Below are 11,639 nucleotides of genomic sequence, written 5' to 3' on the forward strand. Positions count from 1 at the left end.
AAAGAAATTCCCCACACCAGGTCTGCTGACTTTATGTAAATTAATATTAATAGGTCCTTGAGTTTGGTTCCTGTACAGACATATACAAATAAGAAACAGCTTCATATTTACATTAAGTTAATCAATTAGGCTCTATAAAAACAACAGAAGAACAGCTCTTTCTAAATTAGTGTCTCATGTACAGACAGCAGAGGTTAGCTCACGTCCTTGGCGCGTTCACATTGACAGTGTAATGTACACTAACCTTTATCCCCTGTCCCACAGGTGAGCCACGAGGCAGCGCGGCGCGGACCGGCCCCGCGCAGTCCAGGCGCGGACGGGCAGCAGGCACAAGTGTTACGAGCAAAAGGATCCGAAGTCTGGGCTTTCCTGCTCTCCGGGCCTGGCAGGGAGTAGTGTTTTTTCCCCTCTCGTGAGGCACACTAGTACCACAGGGTCAATTTGTGTAATGTACACTACCAGCGCTCTGTGGATCCCATGGAAGGCACAAGACCAGCACAGATCTCGTGTTCGAGGCGATGGTGGGTGCCCGGCACAGCTCCTCCGGGGCGCTCCTCAGTGGTGCACGCCTGCAGCAGCGCGAGGCCAAGTCCTTCAAAGAGCCCCAGGTGTGAACGCAGGGACCCAGCCCGGGTCACACGATGCTGGCGAGTTCTGTGTTGTCCGACTCGGAGCTGCTGTTGCTCTCCTCCCTAGGGGCAAAGGGAGGAGGATGAAGCGTGAAGCCAGCCCTTCCTCCCTGCAGGCTCCCCAGCCATGAGGGCACTTCTGCCTTTGAGCCTCAGAAGGGCTCGAGAGAGGGATGCCACCGCCTTGCTCAGTCCTTGCACAAGTTCCCTTTGGCAACACCCAGGGCAGGATCCACACCGACATCTCCTACCTCTCACCAGCACTTCTGAAGTCAGGATTGGGAAAGCCAGCCCCTCCCTCTGCCTGCCAGCCGCTGGGGCCCAGCGGATTCCTGCACAAGCTGGGCTGTGCCCCAACCAGTCCGGGCCTGATCCTGCCCCCACACCGAGCTTGCCAGCTCTGTAGCACGGGCTGGGACGCAGAACGATGCTCACCTTAAGTCCTGCAGGGCCTTCTTGTTCTTCTTCCGCTTCTCCTCGTCGATGGGGTACAGTTTGAAGAGGAACAGGCCCAGCAGGATCAGCCCCACTGGCACAGCTGACACCAGCATTTTCAGGGTGAAATTCACCTCGCTGGGCTGGGAGCAGCCCCGGGTCTGGTACCCTGCAAAGCTGCAGACAGAGAGGGGCCTTCAAGCAAGGGCAATACAGACCAGCACCTCCTCTCCCACGCCAGCTTGAGGGAGCTCTCCCGGGGAAGGGGCAATCACTGCAGGACAGCCTGGCTGTGGCTCCAAGCTGCTCCCAGCCACAGCCCAGCATCAAGGTTTCTAACCAAAAGCTGCAAAGCAGCAAAATCTGGTACCTCCGTGATGCACGTGCTCTGAACATGGGAGGAAGGCAGCTTGCACTGTTTAAGGACAGGCAAGTTTGTACAAGGCAATGTTTTCCCTTTGGGAAAGATCTGTGGATTTAGACCCCCCGCCTCCCTTCCAGACTTTGGAAAGCAGAGACTGCTAGATGCAGGGGCAGAAGACTGGCTTTTCTCCTTGGGCCCCACTCCTGCAAGGACTCACTCTAAACTGAGCGTGGAGATGCCCAAGGAGACCCCAGAGGTGAACTTCGTGAAGAAGACATAGAAAGAGAAGAAGATGGCTTCATGGCCACGGGAGTCGGGGTGCTGCAGCTTGAAGTCATCTATGACATCCGGGAGCATGGACCTGCACGGAGAGCAGGAAGGTGAACGCACGGACCAAGCCAGTGAGGCAGCATCTCCTCCTGCCTCTCCTAGGAGGATTTTCCACCCAGATCCCCATCTTGGGCTGAAACATGGCAAAAAGGCCTTACAAGGACTTAAAACCTCCAGGCTGAGCCACGAGGTGGGAACAGCACAGTGACCTCGCACTCACCAGGGCAGGAGGAAGGCAGCCGCGACGCTGATCCCAGCTGCAATGGCCACAACGTAGGTAACGATGAGGTTACTGTCCAGGACAACCACCATGATGAGGAAGGGGATGGCAGACTGGAGAGGGGACAGAAACCAGGGTTGGCCTCAGCAGTGCCTGACCTTTCCCCACCTCCCTCCCACGCTTGCCAGCCCTCAGGAAGGGCTGCTCGCCAGCCACGGGGACAGCGGGGGAAGCGGTGGCGCAGGCTTCCTCCCAGAGCCCCCCAGCAGCCATTTCCAGGACGAGGACACCGTTTCCTCTGCAGCCACGTTTGCGATAGCACAAAAGGCAGGAAGGAGGACAGATGCCAAATCAGCCCCAGGCCAGCTCTGGTCCCTCGCTGCGGGATGCAGTTCTGCTTGGCCCGTGCAGGAAACCATCCTGCCATGCACCTCTGCGCCCAAGGGGACCCACTCACCGAGATGCCCACGTAGACAGCAGTCTTCTTCCCAAAGCGGGTGAGGAACCACTGCCAGAGGGGAATGGTCAAAGTGGCGGAGAGCTATGAGGAAGGAACGGGGTCATGACGCTACCAACTAGCCAAGGTCTTCTCTAGGGCCAAATCTCTTCCCAGGGGGAGGATCTCTGTCCCCCGTTCTCAGTGCCAGGAAGGGGCCCGATGGTGGCACAGCCGCATGGACACAGCGTAGCCGCAAGCCAGGGTCCGCTGGGGGCGGCTGCAGCTCCCTCCCAGGGCGTTCCAGCACCTGGGGGAGGGATGGAGCCCATCCAGCCGGGCTGACAGTCCCCTCCGGCTGTCAAGCCTGGGGCTGCGGGGCTCCCGAGAAGAGGCTGCTGTGCTGGGGCTGCAAGCAGGGAGCAAACAGCCTGGGTCAGGCCTTGGGAGCCTGTGGGCACGAGGACAGGAGGGCTGCCTTGCCCCAGGGCTCTCTGCTGCTCACACTTCTCCATCCCATCAGGCAGGGTGGAAAGGGCTCCCAGGGAGCTGCTTTGCTCCATCCTCCTGGCAATAAACCCTGGGATCCTTTTCTCATGGGGGAAGGGAGATAAGTGGCTGGATTTGGACAAAAGTCCCCCACGGCTCCTGTTCTCCCCCCTTCCTTGGCCGCCTGCACACAGGAACAAAAGCCCTGCTGTTCTCACCAGCCGGCCAGACCTTCGCAGGAGGTTCAGTAGCTCCTTCCCCCTCCCTGTCTCCTGGGGCACCTTTGGTCACTGTCCCCACAGCAGACAGTCACAGCCCCACAGCCTCCCTCCCCTCAGCACCCATCCTGTGCTGACTCCTGGGGCAGACCCACAGGAGTCCCAGGCTCCTGCATCTCGCTGCAGCGCGATCCCAGCCCCGAGGGTTTGCAGGAGCCCGTACACGGCCCGTACGCACCATGATGGCCAGGAGGATGTTCTGGAACTCATTGCGGAAGCCCAGGGTGTAGGTGCAGAACAGGGCAAAGTTGCCCTCCAGCAGCTGAGGAAGAGGCAGACGGCAGGTTAGGGGCAGGAGAAGATGGACAACCCGCCCATCCCAGAGGGATGCACACACTCCTTGCAAGGCTGCACGAGCAGGGGAAGAAAGCAGCCATTCAGCAACCCATCCGAGGGCACGAGGCCACGTATTCTCTCTCTGCCTGGGGCTGCTCCGGCTCCTTCAGCCTGGCACCTCGCATGCTCCCGGCTTGCCAGGATCCCTGTCTGGACCCCATGCTGCTCATCCCCCAGCGATCATTGAGCTGCACCACTGTCTTTCCCTCTGCCCTGTCCTCCAAGCCCAGCTCTGTCCTTACCATGAAGGCCAGTGAGGTGAAGAGGAAGCCGGCAATCAGCTTGATGTAGGCACCGTGGTTCATCACCAGCTTCAGCCCCTGGAAGAAGGAGACAGGCTCGTCCGACTGGAGCTCGGAGGCCTCTGGGAAGCAGAGCAGAACCAGACGATCGTTAGAGTCACAGAAACACCAGCCTGGGGAGCAGCACTGTGCGGCCAGCTCCACAGCCCCCACCCCAAGGGAACTGGGGCAACGCCTGTGAGGACCCTCTGCCCTGGCCCAGGGGTCCCTCAGCCCCATGCAGAGGGGGAAGGGGAGGCCTGGGTGATTTGCCTGGCATGAGCAGAGCTGGCCACAAAGCAGAGGGAGGGAAGGAAGGACAGACTGTTGGACTTTGGACATCACCCTACATCCCAGGGCGTCCAGGCTGACACGAGAGACCTTGATCAGCCAAGCCTCTACTAGATAACATTTATCTCCAAGAGACTGATCAGGCAGATAAGTCCTTAAGGGCTGTGTTTTGCTGTAACACACCCTAAAGATGCTCTGGTCATGTCCTTCCCACAACACTGTCCTGCAAAGCCTTCGCCAGGCTCCTGCGCCCGGGCCTCAGCTCTACCTGCCCCTCTCCTCTGGGGCCTCACCCATGGAACGAGAGCGAGTTCACCAGGCCAGGGTAGAGCAGACGGGGCAAACAAAGCAGTCCTGGCTGGAGGTGACCAAAGCCCTCCTTGCCCTGCACGCTGCTCCAAGGAGCAGGGAGGGCTCAGACGGGCTCACAAGGATGCCCCTGGCAGGTGCCCAAAGTATTTCTGCACATCACGGGGCTTAGTAGCCTGCGACAACTCAGTCTGGAGACAGATGCAACTGTAAAGCAGCCCCAAAGCCTCCTCTCCACCCGAGGAGCCAAGGACTGTTCTCTGAAACAGATCCTCATGTTTGTCCTTCCTGCTCTTTACAGACACGTGAGCATCACCTGGTGAAGGACCTGCTTGCCAGAAGACACAGTCGCCCCAACGGCAGACCCAGCCCTCTGTCCCCATGCCCCTGCTGAGCAGCAGTTTGCAGAGCCTGTGGCCCAACTCACCTCTCTTCTCCTGCACGCCCACCGACAGGATCACGGCGCAGAGGATGTAGAGGCCCCCAATGACCCCCGCCGCGATCATGTAGGCATTTCTCTGTGCAAGAGAGACGGGGAGCAGTGAGGGAGGCCGCTCCTGCCAGGAGCCAGCCCCGCTAAGGGGGCAAGCAGCCACAGCAAGGAGGACATAGCAGGGAGTGGCAGTGGTCCCCTCGGCTCACCGTGTCCGTGAGCGAGCCGGTGTCGTGGGTCATGTTCACCTCCTCCATGGCCACCGAGGAGTTGGTCTCCCCAATGAGGACAGAGCTCTCGATGCAGGGAGTATCCACTTTGCCCACGATCTGGCCCTGGATGGCAGTGCCCAGCACAGTGCCCAGCACTTCCACTGTCATCCCTGGGCAGAGAAGCCAGCGGGACTGAGCCCGGCCCTCCGAGGGCCAGGAAGGCAAGTCCAAAACCCCGCTCCGCGGCAGAGCCTCCCTGACTACCCTCCAGCTGCAATTCGCCAGCAGAGATGAGCTGATGCAGCTCTGCTATGGCTCCCCCCAGACCCCAGTGAAATCCTGTGTGGTGTGGGGAAGGAGAGCGTTCACTGGGGAAACTGAGGCAGGGAGCGATGCCAAGACTTTGCCTTGGTGCTCACCCTGCTATGGCAGGGCAGGAGAAAAGACTCAGGAGCGCAGGTCCCCTATCACCTGCTCCGGGCACTTGGCCATAACAGAGACCAAATCCTGTTGGCCCAGCTCTCACCAGGCTGGACACGGGAATCGGCTGGAGGAGCCGTGGGAGAGGAACAGGAAGAGCTGGAGGCTGCGATTCAAGCCCTGAGTGGTCCATTACGCACTGTCCTTGGGCTGGGATCAAATGAGCCCTTCCAGCAGCGCACCTGGAGGTCTCAGCCCAGCAAGAGCCACGGCAAAGGCTCAAACCGCCTCAAGCCCAGGGCCGGGCACCGGCCGCCCCGCAGAGCTGGGCAGGAGGGAGGGGAAGGCAGGGAAAGGCTCTTACGGTAGGCGGTGGCCGAGTCCCGCTCGCTTTGCTCCCTGCTGATGAACATGGTCAGCGCAGAGTAAGGCACGTGGAAGCACTGCAATGGCACGAAGGGGAAAATCAGCCCAGGGACAGCGTGACAGGCCGCGGCACCGGGGTAGAGGGGAGCCTGCCCCTCCGCGCGGCACGGCAGGGAGATGCCCTCTCCATCCCTCGCCCACCGGCCCCGGGACGCGCAGAGCCCAGCTCACCGTCACCAGGGTCTGGAACATGCAGTAGAAGATGAGGTACCACAGCACTTGGCCTCCAGAGATGTCCGGCACGAACCAGATCAGGAAGTAGGAGATGACGGCAAACGGAGTGGAGAAGATGATCCTTTGGGAAGACCCAGCGTTAGCCTCGCAGGCAAGGAGCGCCCCGGCGACCTGCCGGGCTCGGCTTTTCCCGCAGCACCAGCGCTCGCGGCTGTCGCGGGCTCCTGAGTGGGCACCCGGTTTTGGGGGCTCCTCTGAGCCGCCCTGTCTCGCCCTGCTCCAGCCTCGGACAAGAGGTAGCTGGGGATATTCAGACCCAGCCAAAGGCAGCAGCCGAGCTCAGCCGGGAAGGGGGATGAGCTGACTCAGGCTTGCAGGGAAAGGGTGTAATCTGCGAGAACAGGCCTCCCTGCTTTGGCGGGAGCGACGGATCTGTTCCCGCTCCGGCCGGCAGCGCTGCGCGCTCAGCGGGATGCAACCGCCTCCTCCTCCCGGCAAGGGCTGGGGAGCTGCCAGGCAGCACAGCCCTCCTCCCGCCGCCCCGCGCCCGGGCGGCCTCTCGCCCGCGTGCCAGCTCGGCGTTGCTGCCAGAGCCCCGGCCCCGGGGCCGCGGCCCCCTCCGTTTTCCTGGCAGGGAAGGGGCAGGCTGCCAGCCAGCAGCGAGCTGGCTCCTTCCTCCGCTCCTGCGCCAGAGCCGCGGGCACGGGGACAAGGGATGCAAAGTGCCACGGAGGATCACAGGAGGTTGCTAAAGCGCTGGGGCTGGCGGCAGGCCAGCAGGACAGCGAGGGCCAGCGCAGCGGGAAGCTGCCCGGAGCCTCTCGGCTCTGTCCAGGGCAGCGACGGCCCTTGCCCTGCCGCAGGCCGGAGGGACGGGGAAGCGCCTGTCGCTTGGGAGGGCACAGGAGGAAATCCACCTCCGAGGGGAAGTGAGCCGGGCTGCGCCGGGATCAGCGCAGGAGACCGGTTTTGCTCGGCTTCTCGGTTATTATGCGCCACAAGCTCCCGGACAGAGGCTGCATCCTGGAACTCGGCTGATGAAACCGGACACAGGACGGGGTGTCCCGAGGGTCAGGGCTTTCCCTCCGCCACCCTGCAACGAGGGTGCAACGAGATCTGTCCTTCCACGCTGACCTTACGAGACGCAAAGTTTAAATTTAAAGCGGGGAGGGTGCAAGAAACCGAACCTCCGCGGCCGGAGCGGGGAGAGGCGCCGCGCGGCGCCCGGCACATGCACATTTTTCCGCGGGCGAGGGGGAGGGAAGGGGCGAGCCAGCCGCCAGCCACTCCTCGCGCGCCCGCTTATCGCCGCGCACATACGTGGAGCCACGGGAAACTCTGCGTGAGTCACCCGGCCCCGGCGGGCACCACGTCACGCCAGCCAAGGCGCGCGGGGAGGGATGCGGCGGCCCCCCCTCCACGTCCCCAGCACCTGGCCGGGGGTGCTGAGCCCGGCGCCTGCCGGCAGCGGTGACTGCGAGTTACCCCGGCGCGGGCGGGCGGCGGTGATTCAGCGGCTCGGCGCGGCGGGCCGTGACGCGCTCGCCCGCTCATTGGCCGCGCGGCCATGGCGTGTTTCTTTGTGCCGCTCGCACATCCCCGGCCCGGCGCTTAACCGTTTCTGCACGGCCGCTGCCCCGGAGGAAGGTCAAAACCGGGCTCCTGAGTCACCAGCGCGTCAAGGAAAGCTCTGGTCACCGGGGAAGCCGAGAGCCCGGGGGCCGCTCGGGGACGGGGACGGAGCGGCGGCCCTGGGCCGGGCAGAGGGACGCAGCCAATGCACGAGCTGCTGGAGCGAAACGGGCCAGAAAGCGCTGAAAAAGGACAAACTCAGTGCAAGGGGAGAGGCTGCGCGGCCCGACGGGAACGGCGAGCGAGCGTCCCTCCGCCAAGCCTCGGGGACGAGGGGGTTACGCAGGGTCGCCCTAGGGGTGCCGAGGGCTCAGCGCCGGGTGGCACGGCAGCCTCCGAGGACAGCCCGTAGCACGAGCGGCTCCCGGCTTTGCACGCAGGGAAACCGAGGCAGCAGCGAGTGGCTCTGCACCGCACCGGCCTCGCTCACCACGGGCTGCACCTCCCGGACCCCAGTTTCGGGGCACTCTAACTCAGCTCAGCCAAGATAGCTTAACTCAACCCAAACCAGACTCAGCCAACTGCCCTCGAGCCATGAGCAGCAGCCCCAAGGCAGCTCGCAGCCTGCTGCCCCGGCACGGCTGGGCGGCCCAGCGCGAGCCAACGGCTCTGGCTGATTTTAATGATGCAAGAGGCATTGGGAGGAAGGCAGCGGCCCCGGCCCCGTCCCCACCCCCTGCCTCGCGGACGCGAGATTACAGATCGCGGAGCTGCGGCAGCAGCCCTGGGCGCGCACCGCTATCCCGCGCGGCCCTGCCGCTAATCTCCGGACCCCAGAGCCCACAGAGGAGCTATTTCAGGCCACGCATGGAGCCTGGCTTAAGCAGCAGGCAACTGCCATGCTGCCCGAGCTATTCCGGGAAAGCCCGGAAGCAGAGGGTATAATCTGCGGGGGAAGGACTGCATCCCTCTAATTCCTCTCCCCCCGCGCCTGCCCCTCCGCTGCATTGCATTTCAGCGAGCCCCCGGGCGCCGGGGACACGGGTTATTTTGGTGCGGGACATTCGGGCAGTAGCATCGTCGTCCTGCTGCGCTCGGGGCGGACGGCACCGCTCCGCGTCCCGTGCCGGGGCAGGCGCCCACGGACAACGGCGTTGCCGACCCCCGTGGGCACCCTTCGCTCAGCGCCCTGCTCGCGAGGCTGGTGACAGCACCCACGTGCCGGCACCCGGAGCCGCGGCACCGCTTGTCCTGCCAGACGGGCGCCCTCGTGACGGGCAGGCAGCACGCGACCCGGCAGCCCGTCCCCGTGGCCGGGCCGCGCACACCCCCGGCCGGCCCGCGGCCAGGGACGGGGCTCGCCGCCAGCGACGGGTCGCAGCGGGCGACCAGGTGGCCTCGCACCGGCGCACGGCCTCGGGGCAGCTCTCGGGGGCTGGAGCTGCTCCAGGCTCGGCAGCCCGCAGGAAAAGCCTGGCCCAGCTCGGGGCTGGTCAGAGCGACAGGCACCGACCCAACTCCAGCTGTTTGCAGCTCCCTGGGCGTTTTGGGGGACTTTTCACTGCGCTGGGAATGCTGCTAGGCGAGATACAGCGCGAGCCCGTCCTGCCCTGCGAGCTCCTGCCAAGGGACACCCACAAGCTGCTGCTGGCCCGGCGTTGCTGTGACTCGTCGAGCAGGGACCCGGGGCGCTGCGCGGAGCCACGCGGCGTCTCTTACCATGGCATCAGGCGGCCAAAGCGGGTCCACGGGGTTTTACTAATGAAGAAGCCCACCATGGGGTCCGTGATGGCATCCCAGGCTCGCCCCACAAACAGGATGATGGAGGCGTAGAAAGGGTCCAGCTGCAAGAGGGAGAACTCGCGTTAGGGCAGGCGAAACCACCCCGAGCCCTCCACTGCCCTTGGGGGACACCGAGACCCTCACGACCGGACCGCGACCACCACTTCATCACCCTTTGGGAGTGGGGACAGGTCCCTCGGCCTCTCCTGATCATGTAAGAGCACCTGGACCCAAGCCCTCTCCGGGGCTGCCTCCTGCCCCACGGTGCTTTTCCCATTGGAAACCCCCCCGAGTCCCAGCGCAGCGGCTCCTTCCCCTCCTCTCACCTGAGCCAGCGGCTGCTCGCACTGACCCCATGAGCGCTGCCGGGGGTGCGGGACGTATCCCGCCATCCCAGGGGACGGGCAGTACGATCCCATTTTATAGCCTGGGGAAACTGAGGCACCAAGCGGCCCCATGACTCTGCCCGAGGCCTCGCAGCGAGCGCGCCAGGGCTGGGCGCAGCGGGGCCGATAAAAGCCCACAAACCTCGGGCCAGAGCCACGTGGAGCTGCGGCTCCAGCGTGACGGGTTCCTCCTCGCTTCCCCGCGGGAAGGTTATCGACGGGGAAGCGGCTCCGGCGCAGGACTCGCAGCTCGCGGGCTCAGACGCGGGGCCAGCTGCGGCAGCAGCCCGCGGCAGCCAGCAGCCAGCCCGCCCGGCCAAAGTCCCCTGCAGCACGGGCCCAGCACCCCGGCCCCAAGGAGAGGGCCAAGGGCACCGGGCACCGCGCCCGGCGGCCCCGGGAAGTCCCCGGCGGCGGTTACCTGAGCCACGTCGAGCAGGTAGATCTGGAGGAAGAAGCCGAGCGCGCAGCCCGTGGTCTGGTAGGGAGCCCCGCCGACGGCGTAGCACAGCTTGCTGCACACCGACAGCCGGGCGCGGCTCTCCTGCTGCAGCGAGGCACCGCGTCAGCCCCGCCGGCCCGGCCCGCCGCCCCGGGGGAGCCCGCACGGAGCCGGCCCGGGCCCGGACCCGGCCGCCGGGGACGCGGGAGGGCGCGGGGCCTCACTCACCTTGCGGCGGCGCGGCGGGCGCGGCGGGCGGCAGGCGGGCGGCAGGAGCCCGGCGGCAGCCGCGGCGGCGGCGCCCCGCTCCGCGCCCCCGCCCCTGGCCATGCCGCTGCGCGCCCCGGCGATGAATGGGCCGCGCGCCGCCGCGCCCGCGCGCTACAGCGTACCGGGCTGCCCCGCCCCCCCCGCGCCGCCCCGCCCCTTCCTCCTCCTCCTCCTCCTCCTCCTCCTCCTCCTCCTCCTCCTCCTCCTCCTCCTCCTCCTCCTCCAGCCCGGCCTTCCTCCACCCTTTCGCTCCGCCGCTTCTCTATCCCCTCCACTGCTCCATCCTGCCTTTCCACCCTCTGCCCCCTGCCCCATCCCTCGTGCCTCTGCTCCATCCCTTTCCCCATCCCTCCATTCTGACCCTTTCCCCATCCCTCCATCCCATCCCTTTCCCATCCCTCCATCCCATCCCTTTTCACATCCCTTCATCCCTCCACTCTGTCCCTTTCCCCATTCCTCCACCCCTCCATCCCTCCGCCCCTTCTCCTTCCCATCCCTCCATCCCTCCACTCCATCCCTTTCCCCATCCCTCCATTCTGACCCTTTCCCCATCCCTCCATCCCATCCCTTTTCACATCCCTTCATCCCTCCACTCTGTCCCTTTCCCCATCCCTCCATTCTGACCCTTTCCCCATTCCATCCTTTTCCCATCCCTCCACTCCATCCCTTTCCCCATTCCTCCATCCCTCCACCCCATCCCTTTGCTATGCCCATCCCACCCCTTTCTGCATCCCTTCATCCCTCTACCCCATCCCTTTCCCCATCCTTCCATCTCTCCACCCGGTCCCCTCATGCCTCTGCTCCATCCCGTGCCCTGTCTCTCCCCTGCTCCCAGACACCAGCCCCTGTCCCTGGCGGGGGGGGGGGGAAGGTGGCCAAGTGCTGGGTGTCCCAGCGGAGGGGACGGTGCCAGCGGGAGGTCCGCGAGCCCCACGGACGTCCCGGCACTACGGATTTTCCTTAAAATACCGCAGCAGCTGCCGCGGCTCCCCCTCCCCCAGGCAGGAATTCGGAGAGCAGCTCGGGGGGGGCACAGTGTGGGCCGAGCTGGAGCATCCCGGCTGTGACCACCCGCCGAGCCCGCGGCCTCGCGCACCTGCCGGGCCCCGGGAGCCGCCCCGGCC

General features: G+C 64.8%; 1 protein-coding gene across 4 annotated transcripts; it reads right to left on the bottom strand.

Annotated features, from left to right (window-relative positions):
* Positions 1 to 7: 7 nt before the first annotated feature.
* MFSD2A (MFSD2 lysolipid transporter A, lysophospholipid) lies at positions 8 to 10,648 on the bottom strand. Of its 4 annotated transcripts, none has more exons than XM_064525085.1 (14): positions 10,474 to 10,647; positions 10,225 to 10,347; positions 9,355 to 9,479; positions 6,061 to 6,184; positions 5,828 to 5,906; positions 5,041 to 5,213; positions 4,826 to 4,916; positions 3,760 to 3,881; positions 3,360 to 3,443; positions 2,436 to 2,519; positions 1,979 to 2,091; positions 1,646 to 1,789; positions 1,065 to 1,241; positions 8 to 692 (listed from the first exon to the last, which is right to left on the bottom strand). In XM_064525085.1, exons 1-14 carry the CDS (start codon positions 10,573 to 10,575, stop codon positions 635 to 637), a joined length of 1,599 nt encoding a protein of 532 aa, XP_064381155.1. In that variant the 5' UTR covers positions 10,576 to 10,647; the 3' UTR covers positions 8 to 634. The 4 variants fall into 4 exon arrangements, with proteins under 4 accessions (XP_064381155.1, XP_064381154.1, XP_064381159.1 ...); XM_064525084.1 differs by having other exon boundaries at positions 10,225 to 10,350; XM_064525089.1 differs by lacking the exon at positions 2,436 to 2,519 and having other exon boundaries at positions 10,474 to 10,648.
* Positions 10,649 to 11,639: the final 991 nt, after the last annotated feature.

Source organism: Dromaius novaehollandiae, chromosome 23 (assembly GCF_036370855.1).
Source record: "Dromaius novaehollandiae isolate bDroNov1 chromosome 23, bDroNov1.hap1, whole genome shotgun sequence".
Classification (NCBI taxonomy): Eukaryota; Metazoa; Chordata; class Aves; order Casuariiformes; family Dromaiidae; genus Dromaius; species Dromaius novaehollandiae.

Excerpts from the sequence above, each read along its gene's own strand:
- MFSD2A (XM_064525084.1), bottom strand. The coding sequence starts at position 10,575 with ATGGCCAGGGGCGGGGGCGCGGAGCGGGGCGCCGCCGCCGCGGCTGCC. Across the intron at positions 5,214-5,827 it reads GGACTCGGCCACCGCCTACC|GGATGACAGTGGAAGTGCTG; the intron begins GTAAGAGCCTTT and ends TTCTCTGCCCAG. Across the intron at positions 2,520-3,359 it reads ACATCCTCCTGGCCATCATG|CTCTCCGCCACTTTGACCAT; the intron begins GTGCGTACGGGC and ends CCTTCCTCATAG.